Below are 27,572 nucleotides of genomic sequence, written 5' to 3' on the forward strand. Positions count from 1 at the left end.
AGCTGTATGATCCTGGGGCACATCTGGCTATGGGGAGGGGGGCTGACTTGTACTGGGGGAACATCTGGCTACTGTGGAGGGGGCTATATTGTGGGGGAGGGGGGCTTATACGCAAGTCAATCACCTTCTCCTGGTTTCTGATGGAAAAGTGGCTACCTCGGGTTATATGGGAGTATATACGGTACTTGCCTAAGGAGAGGAAAGCTTCTGGATCCTAATAAGGCTTCCCATGCTGTCTTCTGCTGCTGCCCGGGACCCTCCAGCTGATCGGGGCCACGCCCCTCTTCTGGCACAAGTGCAGCTGTACCTGCACAGTAGCAAGGAACAAGAGGGAAAAGCTAGTTTTAGTTGATAGATTACCACACTATCCACACACCTTAGAAAGTGGTCTCATAGACCACACCACATGTGGAGCGTTCACATGCCTCCCTCTACCCTCCCTAATTGCTGTATCCAATCCTTCACTGACGAACTCTGTTCTGGTCACAGTATGTATATTACCACTGAGCATTGCCCAGTTTTCCTTATACATTGCCCTATCATCCTGTTGATTCCTCAGCCACTATGAGCATGTAAATGCATCATATCTTTCACTATTTATGTACTTTATTTGCACTAATTTTAGATTGTCAGATATGCACTAGCCCTTTTTTGATGTTTTGCTCTAACGGCATTCCATGCCCAGATCAGGGTGTCCGCCCCCCACACTGGGCTCTTAAACAGAACCCTGGTGGGTTGCATCATACAGCTTACAGGGTTACTTGTGAGGTGTGAGGCACCTTATTCTTATTGTTTCCCCAGACACAGAGATGTATGGCAGGGTTTGTCTGTGTTGCCTGGCACATTGTTTATAATGATTTTATCATTGTATTGATCTAGTTGTTTCATAAAGATATTGTTTATTATACATTAGGTGGTGCAGCCCATTGCTTCCAATCTTTCTGTTTTTCTCATTGTCTAAATTACCACACTACCTAGATCATTTCACCAGGAGTGGATTTGCCCTGTTTGACCAGCCAGTTGTGGATGAAATTCCTTTTTAAGCCAACACCACTATAAACAGCAAGGTTATTTAAAGGGGAACACCAAGTGTGAATGTGTGGGTGCACGCAAAGAGTAATTATTGATAATTATGATTTTATTGTTTACAGTAGAATCTGGTTATAGTAAACTGTGATATAGTAAACCTCTGGATATAGTAAACTCAATTCCTAAGGTCCTAGCAACTATCTGTATAAATATACAATGTATGTCCAAATTTAATATATAGTACCTTGGAGTACCTTGTCCCTTGGAGTTTACTATAAATGAATACTACTGTATAGACAAAGGCAAGACAAATAACATTTATATCACGCTTTTCTCCTGGCGGACTCCAAGCGCCAGAGCTGCAGCCACTAGGACACGCTCTATAGGCAGTAGCAGTGTTAGGAAGACTTGCCTAAGGTCTCCTACTGAATAGGTGCTGGCTTACTGAACAGACATTTGCTGGGATCTGATGACTGAGTTTATTATATTTAGAGGTTACTACATCAGAGTTTATTATGCAATTCTATTGTACAAGTCACATTTCATTATGACCAGTGTGTATTAAGAGGTTCCCATTCCCGAGATTTCACCCGGCTATACACTATTGATAATGACTCACAGCTGGCTAATTCATCATTGAGCACTTGCTGGTATGGTTTTCCTGCATGCACCTTATTACCTCCTTTCCTGACATCTTCACAAACTCTCTCTCTGCTTCAGCACCATTCTCCTGTGATTTTCCTGCTGCATGTACCCAATATTTGGAAACGTAATTGTCTCTCGCCTGCCATTTCTTTTCCCATCAAGCAAATCCCCTATGCCTGCATGTATTTATTTTTGAAATGCATCTTTTTAGCCCACTGCTTACCGTAATTAAAGCATGACCACCTTCATGAGTACCGTGTCACGCATGTGCCATCTGTGGTTTGTGCCCCTCTCACCTGCCAACCATTCAGTTTATCCCACACCATTTCTATCATGCTAGTTTTCCGCAAACAGTAAATAAATGATCCACAGGCTTATAATGCAGGCAAGGTGCTTTTTTTGCACATGCCCGATAAAGATTTTATTGGCATAGAATTCAATTTGTCCTCTCATTTGGCATCCTGCATATTCAAGAAAATATGTAACCATTCATTGGGTTTAGTGAACTTTTAAATTTTTTTTTTAATATATATTTAAGCTGTTATTTGTATTTTTTAAATATTTGGTATCTGCATTATTTTACTAGCGCACCTGTTTCTAGATGACTCAGTCTTTGGTCTTGAAATCCTGTCCTGTCTGTCCTAATGTCCCTAAATTTTCTTACATTTTCCTTCCTCCTTTCCCGCTCTCCTATCTCTTTGCCCCTTTCACTCCCGACTTCCCAGGTCGGTTTTTTGATGAAAATGAGTCCCCTGTAGATCCTCAACATGGTTCAAAAGTGGCAGATTATAACGGGGATGATGGGAACGTGGGTGAGTACGAGGCAGACAAGCAGGCAGAATTGGCGTACAATGAGGAAGAGGATGGTGATGGGGGAGAAGAAGATGTACAAGGTGAGTGTGGGCTTTCTATGAATTGCATTATCCAAGCTACAGTCTAACCAGCTGTTAAGTGATCACATCACCATGTTCCAGATGTCGGTATCTCTCCTGCTTTATGTGCTTTCTAGCTTCATTTTAAAACATGGTACTTAAAGTGAACCAGAGATAAAGCTTCCTACTGTATTTTACCGTATATGTCAGTGGGGACATTGAAGAAAACACCCACCCTGCTCTCTGTTTCATTCTTCACGGCTTAGCATGCTTGTTATCAGCCCTGATAAAATCCCCGACTGAGCATTCAGTCTGTCTTCTCTGATGTCTTTTCAAGCCCAAGCCTGCCCCTTCTGGCTCTGCTATAAGGACTCCGCTATAATGATTCCTGAGCAAAGCCAGACTGAATGCTCAGTCGGGGATTTTATCAGGGTTGATAACAAGCATGCTGACCAGTGAAGCATGAAACAGAGCAGGGTAGGCATTTTCTCTAATGTTCCCACTGATCTATATGGTAAAATACATAGAAGCGCACCAGCGCGAAACGGCTGTAAGGCTTTCCTTCCCCTGCACCCACCGCACCTATCTGCAATTACCTCCGGTATGTGCCTGATATTTATACTGATGTATGCAATTGTCGCAGCATATTGTTATAACTGATGTACAAAATAAAAGCAACTGACAGCAGTGCCGGCACTTCTCTTCCTCCTTCAACCTTAGATCATCTCACAGCCTGAGCACGCTTTTTGATGTTGCCTGAATACCGGACACCTGCATTTATACCTCCCTCTCCCCACCTATTATATTTACTGCAGTACCAGTGGTCTCACCTGCTCTCTACCTAAAGCTGGCCATACATGGTACATTTTTTCATACAATCTTACCATTTCTATGTAGTATAAGGGTAAATTACGTGAATATACTAAAATGATAATTTAGGCAGTTCCCTTATGTTACATAGAAATGGTAAGATTGTATGAAAAAATTGTACCATGTATGGCCACCATTACACATGAGGTACAGTCATTCCTGTGAGCCTCTCTGATAACCTTTCTATAAGTCTTGCTGTACTAAACTGATCATTTCTGACTAGTTGTTGTAAGGTTAGTGAACATCATTTATTTGCTAAGTGCTATTGAATAAACTCTATATGTGTACCTTATACAGTCCAAGTTCAGGCAGTATTTTAAAGCAGTAGGATCAGCCATACTATGCCAGGGGAAAAAACACATATATAAGTAGATAAATACTTGATCTACTTACATAACACATGTATTATACTGTCCATGTTTTGATTTCAGTGAATGTTATATAGTAAATGATGAGAATTCTGTTCCTAGTGGGGGCCATGTCTTTTGCCCACAGTTAAGGCTAAATCCTGATTTCATTTCTGCCCTTTACTTTTTTCTTGTCTCCTCCAATCGCTGAGTCACCCCAGCCTTGCTTGTAAACACAAGTGATTAGGGGATTAGGTTTCAGATAAGCAGCTAGCAGGGAAATAAAGGGAAGAGGAGGAATAGATTATAGATAAAAAGAACCCCCAGCATGCAATTTTTTGGCACGACTACTAAAGGGCCAGTGCTCCTTAAGTATGTGATAACTCCATATCATAACAGCAGAAAAAGTTTTCAAAATTTTGAATGCAGGTTTAGCATCTTTATCAGTTAATACACTCAGACCAGTTGCTGTTGAAATTTGATTTTTATGGTAACGATACCGCTTTAAGTTTTTTTTACAGAACATTTATTTTTCATCAAAAAAATGTTTGAGAGGAAAAATGCAGTTTTTACAAAATAAAACAGAAAATGGCCACTGCACAGATCCTCAACTCCTCTTCAGTAACCTCTCTCTGCTCATTTTTGCTTCTTATTCTCGCTCCCCAGTCAGTCTGCAGCCATGCCCCCCTACTACATATCTGACAGCTGTGATAGGGTGTCATAAGGGAGGCGTGGCCAGAGATTCTAAAGCAATCGCTTCTCCCATGTACGCCCATGCAACTAAAGGTGGCCACTAACGGTCCAATTTCTAGCGAAAAATCGTTAGTGTGATCAGAAATTCTGATCGGATTGGTTGAAAATAATCTGTCGATGGGCACAATCGATTATGAACGATTTTAAAAAAAAATCGTCCGACGGGATTTTTGTCAAACCAAAATTTGGATTTTGATTGGTTGTGATAGATAGTAAGCAAAGATTGCTTCGTTGACGGTGTAGTGAACGATTTTTCTTCCGATCAGAATTTCTGATCGCTTGAACGATTTTTAGCTAGAAATTGGACCATTAGTGGCCACCCGAAAGTGGGTATTAAAAGACAACTAAGTTGCTAAGGGGATAACTATCTACAAATTGGTGCAGAGCGGATTTTCCTTTTTATATTTTACAGAAACGAATAATGCCTGTTTATGTGTTTGCTGTTTATGCTACACTGCAAGTGTTTGAAAATAAAGGAACTACAGTATATGCGTTTATAGTAATCTAGATTTAGCTTTACTAGATTTCTGGTACTTACCGTATTTTTTGGCATATAAGATGCTCCACACTATGAGACGCACCTAGGTTTAGAGGGCAAAAAAAGGGAAATAAATTTACTAAACCTGGTGCGTCCATGGTCCAGGAGCATCTTGTAGATGTTCTCCCCCAATTATTGTGTCCCCCTTGTACCTCGTGTGTCCCCTTCTGTCTCCCGTGTGCCCCCATTCTATTCCCCTGTGTCAGTGTTCTCCCCAGGCTCTTTTAGCCGTGTGCTCCACCCGGCTACTTTTGGTAAGCACCCGGCTGACCGCAGCTGGTTTTTTCCTCCTCCTATGCTGTAAGCAGAGATGCACCGGCCCTGCATTCCCCTGGTTGCGCCCCACCTGGTTACTTTTTTCATGCCACCCGGCTGGAAAAAATGTCTGGGGAGAACACTGTGTGTCCTCCGCTCCCCCCTTGTGCCGTCCTCTGCCCCTGAATAATGTAAATCAGCAGCACAGCTCTTTGTGCTCACCTAATCCATCCGCTCCAGCAGTGATCAGAGACCTCTCCTCTCCCTTACGGTTCCCCTAGTGCTGGCTTCTGCTGATGACTCGATTTACACAAGGGGGAGCGGAGGACACAATACCTGACATTGCGGATGTTCATATCGGTGGGCGTTCATAAGTTGGGGGTTCTGTATTTTGTATGTAAGACACAGATTTTGTCCTATTATATGGGTGAGAAAAAGTGTATCTTATATGCCGAAAAATACGGTAATCAAGTGTTTGTTAATGCAGTCCAGTAATCACATACTTCATTAAGCAAACCACATCACAGGATCAGAGTACAATTCTCAAAGGGAATATACAGAGAAGACCTGACACTGATACTTCCCTCTTCAACCAAAATAAAGGATTTTTTTTTATTGTCTTCTGAGTAAGTTAATGACATCTGTCACTGGAACAGAAAGTGAAGGGAACTGATACCAGTCATGACAGATGAATAATTGACAATGTAAACTTGGCAGGGACTTTCATATCTTCCCCTCTCTATTAAAACTATATGATCCATTTCAAGAGTCATCTATAGTGTGGTGATACATTTTCCTTGTGTTCATGCTAACTGTAATTCCATAAACATAGTAAACCAAGGTTTCCCTATAAAGGGCTCAGACACACTGTAAGCGCTTTTTTGAGCTGACTAACATTAAGATTGCGGTGAAATTGTGGTAAAATCGCAATCAATGATTTTACAGTGAGTTTAATGCAAGTCAATGAGAGCGTTTTTTTAAAAAGGTCTCAGAAAGCGCTGAATGATGACTAAAAAACACTCAGAGAAGCACTTATAGTGTGTCTGAGCCCTAACAAAGACTTTTGTAAAACTAATATTAATCAGTGATCTCAGTTCCCTAATAGCCACCTCTGCATAGCGTGCGGTTTATACACGGGTGATTCTGAAAGTTAAAGTAAAGGAGGCATCTTCTATCTGTCTAGAAATTGGAGGATACTTAAACATGACCTCACTGATGTGATTATACTGCTTCTGGCCCTCTAGTAATGGAACAGGGTGGTGCACAAGATCCACAATCCCTCTGTAGGATTTCAATCAAAACTGTATTATTACCAATTTGATATGTAAGGAATATGGCTGCTGCTGCAGGTGCCGTTGTTGGATATTATCCAACATGACGTTTATTACCACCATGCCTACACCACCATCAGACTTAGTCCAACACGTCATGCTACTCGGATTGAAGTGCCACACGAAGTCCAACATCCTCTCCTTCACCACTCTATGCCATTACTTATTACCCTGGCACATGTGCATTGCAGGGCAGAGCTAGAGCATGTATGCTGGCGCTGCCTCCAACCTGCACGTTTGCAAGGAGGTAGAGACCCCACCGGCTCCTAGTGAGCAAGTGAGCACATCATCAAGGGATCATCCACGCCCCCACTATACACACACACACACACACACACACACACACACACACACACACACACACACACACACACACACACACACACTCCTTGGTGCAGGGATATGGAGGCTGCCACATTTCCTTTTAAGGGCCGGTTCACACTCGACGCTTGGAGCGCCGTTTGCTCACGATCGCGTTCGGCTCCGATTTGCGGGCGAAATCTCGCAATTCAGTGTGATTTGCGCTTGTGTTGTGATTCCTGTTCAATAGAACGCAAATCACAGCACAATCTCCCCCGAAACGCTGCATGCAGCGCATTTGTGATTGAACGAAAACGCACACGCTGCTGTGTGAATGTTTCCATAGGGATACATTAGTAGCAGCGCTTTGCTGGTCGCTGGCAATCAGCAAAGCACTGAAAAATCGCCCAGTGTGAACAAGCTTTTAAGGACAACTAAAGTGAGAGGGATATGGAGGCTGCCATATTTATTTCTAAGCAATACTAGCTGCCTGGCTGTCCTGCTGATCCTCTGCCTCTAATACTTTTAGCCATGGACCCTGAACAAGTATGCAGCAAATCAGGTGTTCTGACAATAATGTCATATCTGACAAGATTAGCTGCATGCTTGTTTCCGGTGTGATTCAAACACTACTGCAGCCAAATAGATCAGCAGGGCTGTCAGGCGACTGGTATTGTTTGAAAGGAAATAAATATGGTAGCCTCTGTATTCTTCTCACGTGTCCTTTAACTCCTTAACACAAACTGGACATGTATACATGTACATTTTGTTCCTCTGTCCCACAAACAGGTGCATGCGCACTCCCCCTGCTCGTTTACGGCGGGACATACTCGGCAGGGATTGTGGAACCAATCAAAGTGCCTGTGAATTAATAAACATGGTTAGAATCAGGAGCCATGTTCATTCAATGAAACGAAAGTTAAAAGTAGAGTTTAAAAAAAAACAAAGCGCACTTAATCCTGTAAACACAGGATTAACCGACTCAGGACCACAGATAGTTAAAACTATGCTGCACTTGTGGCTGCCTAAACCAGATACGGTGTAGTTTTAACGCCGGCAGCTCCCGAGCACGGGATGCAATAGCGCATCCCTGTCGACACAGTTCTCCGCTGTCTAAAGACAGCAGAGTTCTTTTATTCGGTCAGGAGTCATTTTCATTGGCTCCTGATCACTGTAAGCCAATCCAAAAAAACAAAAAAGCCTCTTGTCTTTAAAGAGAGCCCAGGGTGGGCTCATGAAATTTGAAAAAAAAACTAGGCTACCTGATCCGGGGGGGGGGCTGAGCGGATCAGGTAGCCTGCAAAACCCCCGCTCCTGTGGGCAAGAAAAACAAAAATTTGCTTTCCTAAAACAGAAAGAATTTGCGATAATTCAGGTTGGAGTGAGCTCGAGATGTCTCCCAGAGCAACACTGCTGAATATATGCAAATTAACCATTGTACCCTTAGAAGCTAAACACACCTCCAGAACCGCTGGAATGCAATGATGTGTCAGCTTGTTAAATTGTACAGAGCCATAATAATCCAACATGCATACAGACTGTTTCGGATTGTTTGATCCTCATCAGTGCATGGCATGGATTAATTTGGCTCTATGGAGTAGGGCTTGTAAACCGAGAGGTACAGACTAACCAGCAAGCTCATGGTGACCCAGAACTCATTGGAGTGTGTAAGGGACTACAATGGTCCTAAAAGCCCCTGTCCTGTGGGCAACAATGGCCCACTTTCACTTTCGTGACCTCTGGGTCACAACGCTGGAATGAGGGATTCATTCTCTCATTCACATTGTGCAGGGTGGCGGGGGTGCGGCCAGGGAGAGAGCTACCCAATGGCAGCTCTGGAAACCCTACAGGAATGCCCTGATTGTCTTGAATGGGACCAGAGGCTTTGGTCAAAATTAGTTGTGTGCAGCACCATCTAGTGGTCAAAAATAAAAATGACAATAATTCATTACAATTACAGCATGCATCCTCCTATTTATTTATTTTATTTATTGTATTATTATTATTTATTGTATTTATGAAGCGCCAACATATTACGCAGCGCTGCACAATAGATAAATGGGTTAACATACAGGTAGAACATACGGAAACTCACAACAAAACAAGATCATGCAAATGATTTGATAATACAGTGTCATAGGTCAAAATAGAGACTGTTCGAGTCTACAAGAGGGGTGGTTGTGAGTAAGATTGCATAATCAAGCTGGATACGTTAGAGAGGAGCGCCCTGCCGGAGGCTTACAATCTAAAGGGTGGGGTGGAGACAACAGGTGCGTCTTTTGAGAGGGGGTCTAACAGAACATATTATGGTGCTGGTGTAGGGGGGTATGCTAGCGTGAAGCGGTGATTCTTGAGAGTTTGTTTGAAGGTATTAAAGATGGGGGGGCGAGTCTGACGGCTGGTGGGAGAGAGTTCCAGAGAGTAGGGGCAGCCCTGGTGAAGTGCCAACATATTATGCAGCGCTGGACATTAGTTTAGGTTACAGACAATATTTAGGGGTGACATACAGCAAAAGGACAATACATGAATACAAGAAAGACCACATCATGCAGCACAGTATGAGTACAAGGTAATGCTTAGTCAGTCACTGGAGGGGAGCATGGAGATTAGGCAAGTTGGGTTCACTCAGATGCATAGCATGGGTTCACAGTAATGGAGGTGCATGATCAGGTAGGACACAAAAGGAGGACCCTGCCCAAAGGCTTACAATCTAGAAGGAGAGGTAAGGACACGGAAGGTAGGGGACCAGAGTTCAGATGTGGGCTTAGAGCACTTGTGAGGGGTAGTAGGCCAGCGTGAAAAGGTGAGTTTTGAGGGCTTTCTTGAAGATGTTGAAGGAGGGGGCTGCCCTAATTGGTGGAGGTAGGGAGTTCCATAGTGTTGGAGCAGCTCTTGAGAAGTCCTGGAGGCGTGCATGGGACTGGGTGATGCGGGGGGGGCGGTTAGGCGAAGTTCATTGGAAGAGCGGAGTGAGCTGCTAGGTGTGTACCTAGATCGGAAATGTAGGTTGGACAGGTTTTGTGGACAGATTTGAAGGTCAGACACAGTATCTTGAATCTGATTCTGGACTGGATAGGAAGCCAGTGGAGGGATTTAAGGAGGGGATCCGCCGTGGTGGAGCGATGGGAGCAGTGGATAATTCAGGCTGCCACATTCATGATGGACTGCAGTGGGGCTGTTCAGGTCATAGGGAGACCAGACAGCAGGGCATTGCAGTAGTCAAGGCGGGAAATTATGAGGGCATGGATGAGGAGTTTGGTGGTGGCAGAGGGCGAATTTTACAGATGTTACGAAGGTGGAAGTTGCAGGACTTTGTGAGGTTTTGAATGTGGGGAGTGAAGGAGAGTGCAGAGTCCCGGGTGACACCCTGACAGCGGGCTTGAGAGGTAGGGTGAATGGTAGTGTGGTTAACAGTGGCATGCACATCTGGGAGGTTTATGGATGTCCGGGGTGGGAAGATCATAAATTCCGTTTTGTCTAGATTTAGTTTCAGGAACCTAGCGGACATCCAGGAGGAGATGGCTGATAGGCAGGAGGAGACCTTGTCCATGGTAGTGGTAGATATGTTAGGGGTGTGGAGGTAGAGCTGGGTGTCATCTGCATACAGATGATAGTCAAAACCCATGGAGGAGATAACCTTGCCAATGGAGGATGTGTATAGGGAGAACAGTAGGGGGCCAAGGACCTTGGGGGACTCCCACCGAGAGGTGGTTGGGTGTGGACGAGGACTCATTGAAGGAGGTTGTGAAGGAGCGGTTGGAGAGGTAGGATGAAGCCAGGACAGGGCGAGATCGTGAATGCCCCAGGACTGGAGGGACTGGAGGAGTAGGGCATGATCTACTGTGTCAAAAGCTGCTGAAAGGTCAAGGAGGAGGAGAATGGAGTATTTACCTTCAGCTTTAGCTAAGGCAAGGTCATTGACCACTTTGGTGAGAGCAGTTTCGGTTGATTTAGCACTCCCTTCTCCCCCCTGTTCCTCCCTCATAGATACCACAAAAACTGGGTACAAAAACACAATGCAAATGTTGTGATAGCCGAGACAAATGGGCAACTTAAATGGTTGGTTTTTATCTACAGTAGCATTGTTTATTTTAAATTATAGGGGATGGAATTGGAGGAATGGTGTATCTTTTCCTTGTTTTTCCCCTTTTAAAATGCATAGAAAATAAATTAAAAACAAGTATTGCCCATAAAAGCCTAATTTGTGGCATAAAAAAAAAGATACAGATCATTTAGGTGTTATAAGCAGTGATGGTTGGTTGAATGGGAGGAGCATCAAAACTGCTCTTGGCTGGAGGGTAAAATAGCCTGTGGGGTGAGGTAGAGGAACTTTAACCCAGGATTCAACTTCATCCCAATCAGTAGTCGATACTCCCTTTCCCACAAGAAATGTATACCTTTTCTGTAATAGTCAGGGACATGTATGGCAGATATTGTAGTGGAACTCCTCCCACGGTGTAACATTAGGGCCATGGCCCTGACAGTTTCACATATGCGAACCCATCACATATTGGGAAATAACAGCTGTTTCCATCTGCCAAGTAAGCAGTATCTCCCTCTGTGGAATGTTTCTTTACTGAGAGTACTATGCTCAGATATCACCTGGCAGTACTAAAGAGGTCATCACCTGTGATGTATTTCAGAATGTAAATCGGGAAGAGGAAAGATTTTTACAATGGGCAAGCACTGACTAAATAATTTATAAACATTGTAAAAAAAAATAAGCAATTGTATTCTTTACATTTTTTTCACTACAGATCCTCTTTAAGAAAATGCTTTGTGCCTGGCTGTCCTGCTGATCTTTCCAGCTTCAGTAGTGTCTGACTTGTACATCTGAAACAAGCAATTCGGCCTCTGTAATCAAACTTAAAGGGACACTTAAGTCAAACAAAAAAAAAAATTAGTTTTACTCACCTAGGGCTTCCAATAGCCCCCTGCAGCTGTCCGGTGCCCTCACTTTCTTCCTCCGATCTTCTTGGCCCCGCCAGTAGCCACTTCCTGTTTCGGTGACAGGAGCTGACAGGCTGGGGACGCGAGTGATTCTTCGCATTCCCAGACACATTAGCACCCTCTATGCTGCTATATGGTATATGATATATGCTATAGCAGCATAGATGGCGCGATTGTGGCCAGGAACGCGAAGAATCACTCGCGTTCCCAGCCTGTCAGCTCCTGTCACCGAAACAGGAAGTTGCTGCCGGCGGGGCCAGGAGGATCGGAGGGAGATGGCGAGGGCACCGGACAGCTGCAGCGGGCTATTGGAAACCCCAGGTGAGTAAAACTCATTTTTTTTTTGACTTAAGTGTCCCTTAAAGGCAGAGCACCTGATCTGCCTACTCATTCTGGTATAAGGCCTAGTGCACACCAGAGCGTTTCTGCTGCGGTTTGCGATCCGCTTGCAGGTGCGGATCCGCTAGGGTAATGTATTTCAATGGGCTGGTGCACACCAGAGCAGGAGGCGTTTTGCAGAAATGCATACTCCCGGGCTGCTGCAGATTTTGGATTGCGGATGCGTTTCTAAGTATAGGAAAAACGCAAACCGCTCTGAAAAACGGCACTTCAGAGCGGTTTGCCAGGCGTTTTTTGTTACAGTAGTTGTTCAGTAACAGCTTTACTGTAACAATATCTGAAATCTACTACACCAAAACCGCTACACAAAACCGCAAAATGCTAGCTGAAACGCTACAGAAAAAGAAGAAAAAGCGTTTCAAAATCTGCTAGCATTTTGCGGATCTGCTAGCGGTTTTTGGTGTGCACCAGGCCTGAGTGTTAGATGCAGAGGTTCACCAGGAGAGCCAGGCTTGAAATGACTGCATCACTTGTGATATAGTGCAGTGTTTCTCAACATTTTATTGGTATGTACCCCTTTTAAAACCCTGTACTCACCAAGTACCCCCTAGCATAGTAAACATTATCACAAGTACCCCTTGACAAATAAATATTTATTCATAGTGCATGATCATTGGTTCTAAACAATTTCCAAGCATTTACTATTGCTTTCAATTTCAATAAAATACTAATTTGGTGTTGTTTAAATAAGATTCATCATTTTCTAAAACTCTACATTTTTTTATTATTAGTTAAGTATATCAAGCCCAAGTACCCCCTGGAACAATCAGAAGTACCCCCTGGGGTACGCATACCACACGTTGAGAACCTAGGATATAGTGTATGGGCAGTCTAATTGGGTGTACATACGGTATGTAGAGTGAACCTGTGTCCAAATGTTTATGGACTGAAACTCTGCTTTGAGTAAATTGAGCCCACCCCGTTGTCCCTCTTTCTGGCCAGCAGTCATTAAAATGGCTTTGATGCTACTAGCAAGCAAAAAAAAAAAAAAAAGCCGCACTTTGTTTGACGGTACTTTTCTACCTACTCTTTGGTACTTTTTCAACTGCAGACTAGAGTGCTGAAAAGTTACTTCAACCAATTAAGTACCAGCGGTCTCTGCCCCCTTAAGGACCAGAGACCGCTGGTACCAGAAACAGCAGAACACTGACTAATAACGATGAATCGAAGCACATACCCGCTGCAATCGCAGTAACCGCCACACGTCAGGAACCTGGGTCACCCACTCTGCAGTCTCTATGACGGCAGAGTTCCTGTGAGCCGGTCAGGAGCCGCTTTCATTGGCTCCTGACCCTGCCTATCAATGTAAGCCAATGCGAGCAACTTACGTTGATAGACAGGGTCAGGATCCAATGAAATCGGCTCCTGACCGGCTCACAGGAACTCTGCCATTACAGAGACGGCAGAGCGAGTGAGCTGCGGTGGGGAAACCGTGGCGAGATCGTTGGGAGCCCGTTTACACTAGGGTGATTTGCGGGCGTTTAAGCCGCATTCACACTAGTGCGCTTCTGTCCACTTATCAGTAACCTGTATCAATCTGTAAGACTGATGTGCTAATAAAAAGCAGACAAAAGCACACGAAGTGTGAATGAGTTGTTACTACAGATTGCCAAATCGCCGGCAATTGCTAGCGCTTTTGAAAGTGCTAGTGTAACGAATAGTATCACTGCCGCGATCAATAAATGCAAATGCGGTGCAAGCTGCATTTTTTTTTTTGCAATTTTAGAGCGCTCGTGATTGCAATGTTGAAAGCAAATTGCAATCGCTCGAAAAAACGAAAATGTACAATGAAAAATGTGCGCAAATCGCGAAAACATTACTGCCACTAAACGCTAGCGATCTCTAGTGTGAATGTGCCCTAAAAATTATCTTCTGGGGGAAACTTAGGAAAAAAAGTGAATTGAATAAGGGCCTGTGTGTTTGTGTCTCGCTCGCCTCTCATATTTATATATGTGTATGTACTTTTATCCCTCTTCTCCTCCTCCGTGAGAACCAGCCCTAACCGCTAATGAGTTGGCAATCTGTTGCTATTTTCATGATTTATATGATTATAGCATTACACCAGCTGTGCGTTTAATATCTCCTTTGCTGCTTATCCCATATTGGGGGGGGGGGGGGGGGGGGAGGGGTTCTGTTAATGTGGTTTGTACAATATCAATTCTTTATTTGCTTTTTTTAAAGATGACGAAAATGATGGTCAAGGAGACGCGGCCGAATATCGGAAAGACCACTTTGGCGAGACTCTGTAACAAGTGGTCCAGACAGAAGATGAATGGATCAAATATGCCAAGCCCTGAGGCTTTCTTGTACTGAAAGAGAAGGCCTACAGACCAGTATCAGGACTTAATCCTACTGGTGCAAGGGAGCTTCTGAACTGTCAACCAACCACTTTCCTCTTTGAGTTTTTTTTTTTTTAAGAGGCCCAGTAACTTTACTTAAAAAGGTTAGTCTGATGACACTCAACCGACTCTATTACAAGCCAGCTGAGGCTGTAGAAGCTGAGCTTTCTCATTGATGGACGCTTCAGTGCTGTCTCCTTGGGCTGTACATACGAACCGTTTACTGGAGATTTGGCTCACACTTAGTTGATTTTTCTCTTTTTAACTTCATAACTGAGCTCCCCAAAATGATGGGAACATTAATAATGGAGACCTGATTACGTTCTTCTCAACATGCCATGTGGGCCGCCCACTTTGCAATCATGACTGCATAACGGATATGTGAAGACTGAAATGCTGAGTGTATGTGACGACGTTTGCCATGCGGATCCAGACTTTTCTGCTGTAGACCTTGCAGATCATGTGATTTGTGACCAGTTCAATGTGAAGTGAAGGGATTGTGTCTTAGTACATTTCCTGAAGCAGGGTCCAATCTTCCTGGTGTAAGCAGTCCAGCCAAGTACCAGTTTCTCTGCAGATATTTATATGTTTGTATTTTCTATGTAATTTGTGTAAATAGAATCGCAAGCTGTACAACCCAAGCAGGGACTGCAGTTGTAAATTGGCCTGGTGGAAGCCATCAAGAACAGGTGTCTACAATGTTACAATGAGTACTGAACATACTGATGTGGGTGGATCCTAAGCGGTGGGCAAAGGCTTCCCGTTGCATCTGGTAACGCCCTGGTCATGGTGTTTTCGTTGACCTCTTTGAGATGTGTACATACTGTATGTATATAACATGACATATGGGGCATTAGATGTTTTTTTTTTCCCCAAGTTCTTTCAATCTCAGAGGATGTGATTGCTGCAGCCGTAACTAGAATTCTGCTGTATGAAGAGCATTTAATTTAGATAACTGATAGTCGAAATTAAAGGGGACAACATTGTCATTGATGGTGTGATTTGGTTTTTAGAAGGTCTGTTATCCCAGCACAAGAGCCCTGTGCTCATTTTATGAACCTGATGTCCAGTTGAGTATGAAGTATGCATTGCCTTATAGCAGAAGGAGCAGCCAATTCCTGATGAAACTGAGGTTCTAACGCTTCATGTTGGTTCACTTGGCACACAACTATGGAAGGAACTGAGGAACGGTCAGTAAATCTGAACATTAGCCGCAGTTAGTGTGAGTTTCAAAGACTGTCGACATCCATCTGTGGCTTCTCATGTGGTTATTTTTGCTTTTCCTTTTGAAGGGATCATTTCTAATGTTATCAAATGCTTCATCACTGGGCAGCAAAGGTCACAGTTATTAAAGCAAAAACTACGGTCTGGCACAACAGTCAATTAAAAACTGTCTCACAGCTGCTTATTGACTATATAGTTATCCTACAGGCCTTTGACTCAAAGTAGTGTCATCTTTGTGAAAATCAATATTTCCTCGGGTCACATTCAGCTACGATTTTAAACTGCCACTGTGCATAATGATGTAATATTCAGTTCAATATGTAAGTACCACAATGCTGTTTTCCAGAATAAACAGATTTCAGTTTACCTTGCACACAGACGTTTTCTCCAGCAGTCAGTGAACATATATATGCATAAACTTTGTTCTTAGAGTTTAAAATAGTGTAGCCAATCTGTTGGAGCAGAATGGGACTTATGACTGAAGTTTGGTTATACATTGCTACACAGGTATTCTTATAATTTGATGTTATAAAAAAAATATTCATTGTCAACTAGGTCTGATTTTCTAAAATTGCCCAGCGGTACAAATCTCACTTCACATGAGCTGTATTAAGAATAGTACAGGCTAGTGTCGTAGTATTTTTTTTTTTTTTTTTATTGTTTTTTTAACTACTACTACTGTATGTAACTATGTAAAAGTGTCAATCTAAAACATAGTTTAGGTTGCAGGCCAAATTGTTTGTTAAGATTTAACATTTATTAAACAAACTATGTGGCGTAAATATAGTGACTGTGGGGGACCTGCTACTCACCCTTTTGCAGAGTAGCTCAGTGGAACAGTTTAATATTTGCCTGCTCCAGTCTGCTTGGGGTCACCTCTTATCTTTTTTGACAGCCACACGCTCTATGCTGCATACCTATGGTCCTGCTGTATGCCATGTGATCGGGAGGAGGTATGGAAGCACAGAGCATGCAACTACTGGAAAGAACAGGAGAGACATGATGCATCACTGGAGCAGGTAAACCTTACACTGCACTAATCTGCAGGGAGATGGGGGGGGGGGGGGGGGGGGTTGTTTACCAGTTACCAGAGAGAGAGAAGCAGGTTGGGGATTGGATCTGGCACTATTGAGATATGCCGATCGTCATTCACAGTTCTTGACTACTTCCTGTGTACTGTTCAGTACACAGAATACTATGGGAACATCTAGTAGCCAGAGGGAAAAATACACCTACAAGCAAATTAGGTATTGTAATTCTTGATCTAGTATAAAGTATAAAGAAACCCAAATGGAAAAAATATTCCTTCTATTCCAAACAAAATATTGTCGCTATACATTGTTGTACTAGGGACGTGATTTAAACATTATAATAAACAGGAGAAATAAAACGATTCGGTTTTATCCATCGTAGCACATTTTATTTGAAAACCATATTGACTGAAAACTGAGTGATTTTTTATTTTTTTTTGGCATTACTGCCTTTAAAATGCAGCTAAAATAAAATTCTTAGCATAAAGTAACAACCAAAAAAAGCTTTATTTGTTGTGAAGAAAAAAAAAAATGTATAGATAATTTCAGTGTTATAAGTAGCGATGAAGTTACTGGCGAATGAATGGGAGGAAAATGTGAAAATTGCTCTGGTTTTTAAGGGGAAATAACCTTTGGTGGGAAAATGGTTAAAGAATGTTTAACCTTGGATCAATTTGTACACAAGCTAATGTTGTTCGGTTAAATTGTTTTCTTGCATACCACCATTGCTGTTACTCATTCTGAAATCTGCTAATAGAGAAATCACCCTTGGAAATCTCAATTCATAGATCATAAATATTTAAATATAAAGACAATTTTACATTTGAACTCGAATGTATTTATTTATGTTTTTGCAAGGCTGTTCCTCATCCTCAAGTAAAATATTTTTGTTTGTGTTTAACTCTTCACTTTGAATGGTTTGAAGTTGAGCAGACTATAATGTGACCATATCACCCTTTCTCTGGACCTCACAGAAATGCATTCAGATGTACTGCACCATCTGAGGTGCACTTAGGTCGCATTCACAGTGGAACGTTATGGTCGCGCGTTATAAAGTCTTATAACGCAGCTTACCGCACAGTGCGACGTTAAAGTCTCATTAAAAAAATGTTGCGTTATGGTAACTCACTGCTTGCAGTGCGTTACCTGTTAACGCAGGCACGTTGCGACTTTAACGTCGCATTAAAACTCAACGTCCCACTGTGAATACGGCCTTATACAACTTTTTTGTTCGATTTTGAATACAGATTTTGTTCTTCAGTTGATCTTTAGTATTTTTTAATCTATGAATCTGGAGTTCCACTTAAATTGAAAACTGAGGCTAGGAGTACACTAGGCAGAATCGCTATTGTTGTGGAAAACGCTAGCTTTTTTTCCCCATAATAAGTCTGTGGACTGCATAAAAAAAATGCATATATGTGTGTTTTACAGTGTACAATTTTCAAAACATACAACTTGCTGCGTTTTTCAAACGCATATAAAACATACATAATGTATTTCATTGGAACGTTTTTACATGTTTTTGATGCGTTTTTTTTTTTTAAATATGATACTTTATATACTGATTCTATTTTTACTCCATTAAAAATAAAGATAACATTTTGAACAATGCAAACACCCCAAAAATGGGTGAAAAACCGTAAACACAAACCGCAAAAAAATGCACCAAAACACAGTGCAGAAAACACTTGGTTTTCCGAGCTGCCTAATTGCTTCTAGCCACAGTGAAGGATTTCCTATGTTTTACCCTTTGCATAAGTGTTCCCACATGGCTTAGAATGCACTAATACTGTACAGGTACAACCCTGAAAACTGACTCTGTGTCCAGCAGTGTGGTGGGAGGAACCACATGGAAGGTTCTTAATACAGGTAGTCCACGGTTAATGAACAAGATAGTAGGTTTGTTTGTAACCTGAATCTGTTCTTAAGTCAGAACACTGTGCCATCTCTGTCCCTGGCCTGTACCTCCTTTGTGCCACCCTGGGCCTCCAGTATCCCTATTTGTGTCACCTCTGCCCTCCGTACCTGCGTATACAAGTTTAAAAACCATGTTTTAAGTTGTAGTTTTTGAGAAAATTGATTTTAAAAATTCAAGTCCAATTTGCAAAAAAAAAAGTTTGACTTGTTTCCATGGAAACACAGAATCCATGCCGTTCGTATCGGCGGGGCGTTCGTAATTTGGGGACTACCTGTATAGCAAAAAATTTTATTTGTCTGGGGATTATTGCACAGAGTACATCTTCCCCTCTACTGCTTTACAAGGGATACTTCCTTGAAGTATGAAAACTTTAGTCATTTCATGGGTGTTTATCTGGTGTTTCAATACATTTACAGTGGTTTGCAAAAGTAGTCTGCCCCCTTTGAAATTTTCCACATTTTGTCAATAATATGACAAAATGTGGAAAACTTCAAGGGGGCCGAATACTTTTGCAAACCACTGTATTATGTTTACTACTATATTTATTTTTTAAATTAGTCTTGCAGTTTTACGTTTAAACTCCCAACAGTTAGTTTGAGTGACTACTTTGGAGATGTCTCTAAAGCCTGGTAACACTTTGTTATGATTGGCTAATCACTGACCAATTTCACCACCTCCACATAGAATGAGGGTCAACAGATATTGAATACTATGAGCAGATGTGGAGGTGGTAAAATCGGTCATTGATTGGCCAGGCTTGACAATTTAATGTGTGTATCAGGCTTAATTCAGCAGCCAAGTCTCCTAAGTTTTGTGAATGATTTGTAAATACGTTATGCAAGAGCAAAAGTTCAGACATTTTACCCCCGCTTGCATGTGGTGACGGTGACTATTAGTGACCTTACATTCACCACCAGCTGCAGCTTGACCATAACCAAGGACCAGGAATGAGTAGGAGCACACAACAAGCAAGTAATGGTACTTGTGCTAGGATGTCTCAATAAATAGATGTCAGCTTGATGGCGTACTGGAAAGGCTTTGATGTGGGATTTGAGCCTTCGACCAGGGTTTGAATCCTGGATCAAGCCAGTACATAAAACAGGAGTTTTTGGACATGGCTCCCTAATGACCCTGGTTGCTTGTGGGACTTGCCTTAAAGTGGATTTGAGATGAAAAACTAGCTATGACAAGTAACTTGTCTATATATCTTCTCTAAAGTTTAGATAGTTTACACAGCATATCTATCTGCAAACAGCTTCAACAGTTTCATGTTTATTTATTCCTGTGATACAATGAGAGCGGCCATGTTTTGTTTGTCACATTACACACAGGCAAGCTGCAACTGCATCTCCAGCCCTCAGCTCACTCCCCTCTCCTGCTCCCTCCTCCCCTCTGCCTCTGAAATCTCTGGCTAGTAACCTCCCATAGGTAAGTAGTGAGGATCACCCCTACCAATGGCCCCCTCTATTATGAACCTCCCATATGGGACAGTTCATTAGATTCGCTTACGGGTTCTCAGTTGCCTGTAAGTGTTCCCAGCTAGAGAAAAGCCATAAGTGTTCCCAGCTAGAGAAAAGCCATAAGTGTTCCCAGCTAGAGAAAAGCCATAAGTGTTCCCAGCTAGAGAAAAGCCATAAATGTTCCCTCTCTGAGCTGCTGAGAGAATAACTTTCTGTAGCCGGCACTGAAGTTTAGAGCTATTTTTGACTAAAGACATTCCAGGCTGTCACCTGTAGTGCTTGCTGATCATGATCTGCGTGATCACAGTCAGCAGCACCGGCTCCCTGCATCCCCTTCCTGTTTCACATTTAGTGGCTTTTCCCAGCAGCACCCAGTGACCTCTCGCCACCTCATGCTAGCTGGGATATTAAACATCCCGGAATCAGCTGATTCAGTGATTATTTCTGATTCTCGGGGTATTCCAACACCCTTCTTTCGTGTCAATGTCTACAAGTCTGTTGCAGGGAATGTCCCAGTGGAAAAATCTGATGCTTTCATGGTTTGTTTTGTTTTTTACAGAAAGGTGCAATTTTTTTTAATATGCAACAGTAAAACAAAAATCTGCTTTTTTGTTTTCTAAAAAAAAAAAACTTCATTTCATATTTTCCTGTTTATAATGAATCCCTTTTTCTATACTAACACTATAAAATGAAAAGGCAAGTCACCACTTTATTTTATTGTGCAGAAAATAGTTAATGGAGAGGCTTAGGGCCATTGAGCGGTGAGTTGTCCTATAATTTATGGTTCCTGTCCAAAAGAAAGAGGAGATGATGGGCATCAACTGCATAAAAGACCCTTTATTGTGGTGGGTAGACACAGTGGTTACAGCAGTGGGGGGAGGACAAAGATGTCTGACAGCTGTTTCGCAGAGATAGACCCTGCTTCTTCAGAGACTTTATGGTTCCTGTGTTGAATGTATTAGATATGCGTTATTCTGTATTCTAGTTATTATTGGAGGAAAAAAAGCTTTGTTTCGCATATTGCTGTAACTAATGTGTTTTTTTTTCTACAGACTTAAGGTGGCCATACACTCGTTAGATTAGCAGCAGATAGATCAGAAATCTATCTGATGATCTATCTGATGTGTTTAGAAACATTTTTTTTTACTAGGAACACATTTCCAATAGATTTCATTGTGAAATCTATTGAAAATCGATCTGATGGCATTTTTTTTGCTATCAGATTTCCATTAGGTCCAATGCAAAATGATAAGCAATCTCAACAGATCGACCTAAATTTTCCAGCATGTCAGATCGATTGAAATTGATCGAAATCGGCCGCAAATCGATCGGCCGGTCAATCAATTTTCGATCGATCGGCCGCTAATCGGCTCAGTGTATGGGACCCTTTACTGTGCCTGAAACATAGGTGTGTAGAATGGCACCGATTTCTCCCTTTCTGTCGATGATCTAGTCTCTTTCAGATGGGCAGCTGACAGGCTGTGAATTCAGCTCCTGTCAGCTGCTCTACTGCACCAGCCTGGCGCTTGTTATTACTCTGTATCAGAGCTGGACAGGCAACCTCCCCAAGGAGTCACATCTGAGTGGTGTTACAAATGCTGCCGTTCGGCTGCATTTTAATTGCATCTGAATGGCACTCGTGGGCGGCAGACAGAATGCTAAACTGCCCGACAAGAGTGCTGACAGCCATCCGCCTTAGTATAATTTCACTTTCTCGAACAAAAAAAAAAAAAATGCTCACCAGATCAGCTATATATATTGCACAGATTTGAACAAACTGTTGGGCTTGGAACCCACTAGCAGCACTTTTCTAAGCGCTTGTAATTTGAAAACCTTCCTAATGTAATGCTATTGCCGTGGTCCCACTTGGGGATGTGATTAAAAAAACAAAATCACCCATAGCATTACATTAGCAAGAGCTTTACAAATCATAAGCGCTTAGAAAAGTGCTGCTAGTGGGGTTCCAGGCCTGCTGCTAGTGGGGTTCCAGTGCTGAAACCCACTAGAGCGCTTTTTTTGAGTGTTTAGGGTTTGCTTAAGGACTGGTTCACAGGGGCTTCTGCCCGGCTTTCGGAGGCGTTGCAGCAGCGTTGCGCTCGAGCTTTCAGTGGCTTTCCCTGGCTTTCAGTTGCAGCCAGCGCCCCCCCCCCCCCCCACAGGGGGACAGCCGCAGCGGTTAACCGTCCCAGGACGCTACATGTAGTGTCCAGGGTCGCCTCGAACGCCAAGAAAAATCGGGATCTGAATGCCGCGTTCGCGCAAACGCCGGTAAAAGCCTGGTACAAACGCCCCCATTCACTTGAATGGGAGTGTTTAACGCCGAGTCCCGAACGCCGGCAGTAAATGCGGGGCAGACGCCCGTGTGAACCAGCCCTTAAATCGCCTTAAATGCTCTGCCAATGTAAATGTAACAAATTCCGCAATTGCGATTAGCAAAATTACAAACGCAGCACATGCAGCATTTTGGGAGTGTTTGCGCTGGCAAATTATGTAAATGCTGGCAAATTACTCATGAATTGCTACACATAGCGATTTGTGTGTTATTTGTAAATACTGCAAATTGTAAAAAAAAAAAATTATAAAAATTTGAAAGGACCAATCAATATTAAAATTGCTAATCACAAATCTCTATCACAATCGCTGGCAAAAAGCTTACACTTAAATCGCTTCCAAAATCGATGGAAATCGCTTACAAAACATTAATTAAAAATGCTAGCCATCGCAATAGCAATTTGCGACTTGTGGTGGGTTCCAGGCCTCACACTGACAAACCTGCTGTGCAGTGGTTCTGCTTCTGCAATGCACTGGAATCCTTTCCTGGCAGGAAGGGATGTATTAGTGTGGTCAGGGTGAACAAGTAAACAGGGCACCCTTGGCTTTCCAACAGATGTGTATTTTTCCCTAGGTAGGGAATTGGTCAGTGCAGTACACTTGGAGACATTTGAGATGCTGAATCTCTCACCCAGCAGGAATCTGCACTCTATTCCCCAGGCGACAGTTCCTGACAAGTCTTTACAGATGTGTTGCTAACCTTTCAGGCTAGCAAGCCGTTCTGTTGCCATGCAGGGGGAGGAGAGACAGTGGTGTGAGCTTGGTGAGTGGAGGATAAATCATTCGCTAGTGCACCGAAGGGAATCTGTACACCCCAAATTCTAAACATATACTGTTTATATGAAGCTTAAGGGTGCGCGTTCACACTATTGCATTACAGTATCTGACCTGACTATCCTATATATATTAACATCTCATTGTGAAAATGCATAGCATGCTATGAAAATGTGTAGCATTATGTGTGCACTAAACATATTGGTCTGAGAGGCTGATGTATCCAGTGATGAGGAAAGTTGTTCCAATGAGATGCATTTTGGAATTCGCTAATGAAATGCTCTTCAAGTCAATTTGGATTGGCTCTATTCCTAACTGAATACAATGGCCATGTAAAATGAGCATCTTGTTGACCATCTCTAGTGATGAGGTTCTCTAGAAGAACACTTCTCACTGCTGTGAGAAAAGTATGCAATCACTGCTGTAAGGCTGGGTTCCCACTTACGCCAGATTACATGCAGACAGTGGGAGCGGACAATGTTTCTCTTCTAGTGATCTGGCTGGAGCCCGGGGCAGATGGTCACTCCTTTGCTCATCTGAGATTATCGTGGACTGCACAGAAGTGCAACCTGCTTACCACAATGGATCTGTTGCAGGCTGACAAGTGTGAACAGTGATGTATGATGTAAGGGCCATTCACTGTGAATTTTGTATGAGTGTAAAACTGACACACAAAAAAATGGCAGTTCTGAGTTTAAGTGGGAACACAGCTTCAGGCCTGGAACCCACTAGAGCTTTTTTTTTTTTTTTTAGCGCTTTCAATCGCTAGTGATTTCTCTAAACGCTCTGCCAATGTAAATCGATGGTACAGATTCCACAGATTTCAGCATTTTAGGAGCGTTTTCATTCTAATGTATTGTATAGGAGCAGGGAAAACTCTTGCAAAACGCGATCATAGATCAATAGCGACTGCGATAGCACCTTGCGCTTTTTAGTGGGTTCCAGACCTAAAGTCTGGTTCCAGACCTGAGTCTGAAGCAAGTTACTGGGAGACATCTCAAGCTCACTCCAACCTGAATCATCGCAAATACTTTGTTTTAACCTCCTTAAGGCCCATACACACGTCGGATTTTAGCGAACGACCCGTCGTTTGAACGTTCCGTCGTTCGGACGTTTTCGCGTTAAATCCGACGTGTGTACAGACTATCGTTCGGGTGATAAGACTGGTTACCAGCGATCCGCCCGGCGGATCGTTGGTAACCAGTCTTATCACCCGAACGATAGTCTGTACACACGTCGGATTTGACGCGTAAACGTCCGAACGACGGAACTTTCAAACGACGGGTCGTTCGCTAAAATCCGACGTGTGTATGGGCCTTTAGCGGTATGGACAAGCTCAGCTCGTCCATTACCGCTGGAGGGTGCCGCTCAGGCCCCGCTGGGCCGATTTCCTTCATTTATTTTTTATTTTTCAAACACGCAGCAAGCACTTTGCTTGCTGCATGTCTACTGTGATCCCCGCGGCCGATGCGCCGTGATAGAGGCCCCCCCCCCCGCCAGACCCCGTGCGCAGCCTGGCCAATCAGTGCCAGGCAGCGCTGCGGGGTGGATCGGAACTCCGGATGACGTCATCACTATCGTCGCCATGGTGACGGGGGAAGCCCTAAAAGGAAATCCCGTTCAGAACAGCATTTCCTTATGGGCGAGTGCGCCGGCGGCGATCAGAGGGGTGGGAGGGATAGCGCAGGGAGGGGAGCATCATGTAGCTAGCGCTAGGCTAGCTACATGATGGGGATAAAAAAAAAATACTGCTGCGCATCCACCCTGGCGATCTTAATAGAACGCCAGTGTGGTTAAGAAAGCACATTTTTGTTTTCCATAGCATTTTAGTAAGAGGGCTCTTTAGTCCATTGTAGCCCCTCACACACTCCAATGAGTTCTGGTTCACCATGAGCTTGCTGGGTAGTCTGTAAGGGCCAGTGCACACCAAGAACGCTTCTGAGCGCTTAAAAAAACTCTAGCGCCTTGAAAAGCGCTTGGCTAATGTATTTTAAAGGGATGGATCACACCAGAGGGATGTGATTTTTCTCCCAAATTTTTCTGAAGCGATTCAGCCTCAATGTTAAGTATAGGAAAGTGGAAAATCGCTTTGAAAAGCTCTAAAACAGCGATCGATTTTCCAATCATTTTTATTACAGAAGCTGTTCCATTCCAGCTCTACTGTAACAAAATAAACGCTACACGAAAACGCTCCAAACATCACAACGCATAATTAGAAAATTGCTAGGCACATGCCTAGAATCGCTCTGAAAAATCACTTCAAAAAGCGCTGAGCATTTGAGATTACACTAGCGCTTTTTGGTGTGCACTGACCCTAACTCTGGGTGTTTTTAAAGTCCTGCTCCATAGAGCCACATTAATCCATGCCATGCTCTGATGAGGATCAACCAATCTGAAACAGTCTGTATGCGTGTTGGATTAGTGTGGCTCTGTAATATTAACAACCTGACACATCATTGCATTCCAGCAGGTCTGGAGGTGTGTTTAGCTTGCAGGGACAACAGTGGGTGATTTGCATATTTCAGCAGTGATGCACTGGGAGACCTCTCCAGCTCACTCCGATCTGAATTATTGTAAATTCTTTCTGTTTTAAGAAAGCAAACTTTTTTGTTTTAATAGCATTTTAGTAAGAGGGCTTTTTTGGTCCATTGTAGCCCCTTACAGACTGCTAGGAGTTCTGGTTCACCATGAGCTTGCTTGAGTACTGTGTAAGGACTCAGACACACTACAAGAGCTTTTCAGAGCGTTTGCAATTGATCATTGCTTTCTGAGCACTATTTAAAAATCGCTCCCATTCACTTGCAGTAAAAATCACTGTGATTTAAAATTTTAATGTGTAAAAACGTATGCGATTGTAGATTTTGATGCAAGTGAATGGGAGCAAATTTTAAAAAGCACTCAAAGCGCTGCTCAATCACAAACGCTGAGAAAAGCACTTATAGGCCTGGCGCACACCAGAGGAGTTTTTCTGAGCGTTTTGAGTTTTTAAATCTGCTGCTAATGTTATCCTATGTGTCTGTGCACACTGGAGCAATGAGGTTTTGTAAAAAACCCCATAGCATTACATTGGGAAGAGCTTTTGAAACCTCTAAAAGCTCTTCCCAATGTAATGCTATGGGTTTTTTTTACAAAACCTCATTGCTCCAGTGTGCACAGACACATAGGGTATCATTCATAAAGGTGCAGTCGGTAGTGCGGGAAAACACCGTTCTTCTCTGCAACCGGTACTTAAAGAGACTCCGTAACAAAAATTGCATCCTGTTTTTTATCATCCTACAAGTTCCAAAAGCTATTCTAATGTGTTCTGGCTTACTGCAGCACTTTGTACTATCACAGTCTCTGTAATAAATCAACTTATCTCTCTCTTGTCAGACTTGTCAGCCTGTGTCTGGAAGGCTGCCAAGTTCTTCAGTGTTGTGGTTCTATGAACTCCCCCTTCCAGGCACCTCTATGCACACTGCCTGTGTATTATGTAGATTAGGGCAGCTTCTCTCTTATCTTTTACAAGCTGGATAAATCGTCCTCTGAGCTGGCTGGGCTTTCACATAGTGAGGAATTACAAACAAGGGCAAAGCTGTTTGCAGGAAGAAAAGAGCAGCCTGAAACTTCAGTGCATGAGAGATGCAGGGGGAAAGAAACACCAAATGATCTCTTGAGATTCAAAAGGAAGGCTGTATACAGCCTGCTTGTGTATGGATGTATTTTCTATGTATGGACATACTGTACATCAACCTACTTCCTGTTTAGGTGGCCATTTTGTTTGTTTATAAACAAACTTTTTAAAACTGTTTTTAACCACTTTTAATGCGGCGGGGAGCGGCGAAATTGTGACAGAGGGTAATAGGAGATGTCCCCTAACGCACTGGTATGTTTACTTTTGTGTGATTTTAACAATACAGATTCTCTTTAAGACTTCTGGGTGGTCATTCATAAAGAAGTTGCCTGTTGCGGTAGAAGTGCGGAGGTTTTCTGGAGGAAGCTGGCGGTAGCGTGGCGGAAGACATGCGGAAGGATAAAAGCTGCCCGATTCCCTCCGTGCGCTCTTCTGTCTGATGCTGCTTGGGAGGTCCGTCCCATTCATTTACACGTATTCCGCCCGCCTATCGCTACTGTCGAGTAAGCGGTATTTTCCTTCTGCATACCGCTTGCTCTAATCTTTATGAATGGACGTGTTTGTAACTTTTTCTAGATAAATCTAGAAAAACT

At 43.0% G+C, this 27,572-nt stretch overlaps 1 protein-coding gene across 2 annotated transcripts in view; it reads left to right on the forward strand.

The window, feature by feature from the left end:
- Positions 1 to 16,225, forward strand: part of GOLM2 (golgi membrane protein 2) — a 98,413-nt gene extending 82,188 nt beyond the window's left edge. Inside the window, exons 9-10 of one of the 2 annotated variants that reach the window (XM_068274979.1) lie at positions 2,400 to 2,567; positions 14,471 to 16,225. In XM_068274979.1, coding sequence (XP_068131080.1) covers positions 2,400 to 2,567; positions 14,471 to 14,538 — 236 coding nt within the window. In that variant the 3' untranslated portion in view covers positions 14,539 to 16,225. The remainder of the gene's footprint in view (positions 1 to 2,399; positions 2,568 to 14,470) is intronic. The other variant, XM_068274981.1, reaches the window with a different exon arrangement.
- The last annotated feature ends 11,347 nt before the right edge of the window (positions 16,226 to 27,572 follow it).

The sequence above is a fragment of the Hyperolius riggenbachi genome, chromosome 3, assembly GCF_040937935.1.
Source record: "Hyperolius riggenbachi isolate aHypRig1 chromosome 3, aHypRig1.pri, whole genome shotgun sequence".
Taxonomy (NCBI): domain Eukaryota; kingdom Metazoa; phylum Chordata; class Amphibia; order Anura; family Hyperoliidae; genus Hyperolius; species Hyperolius riggenbachi.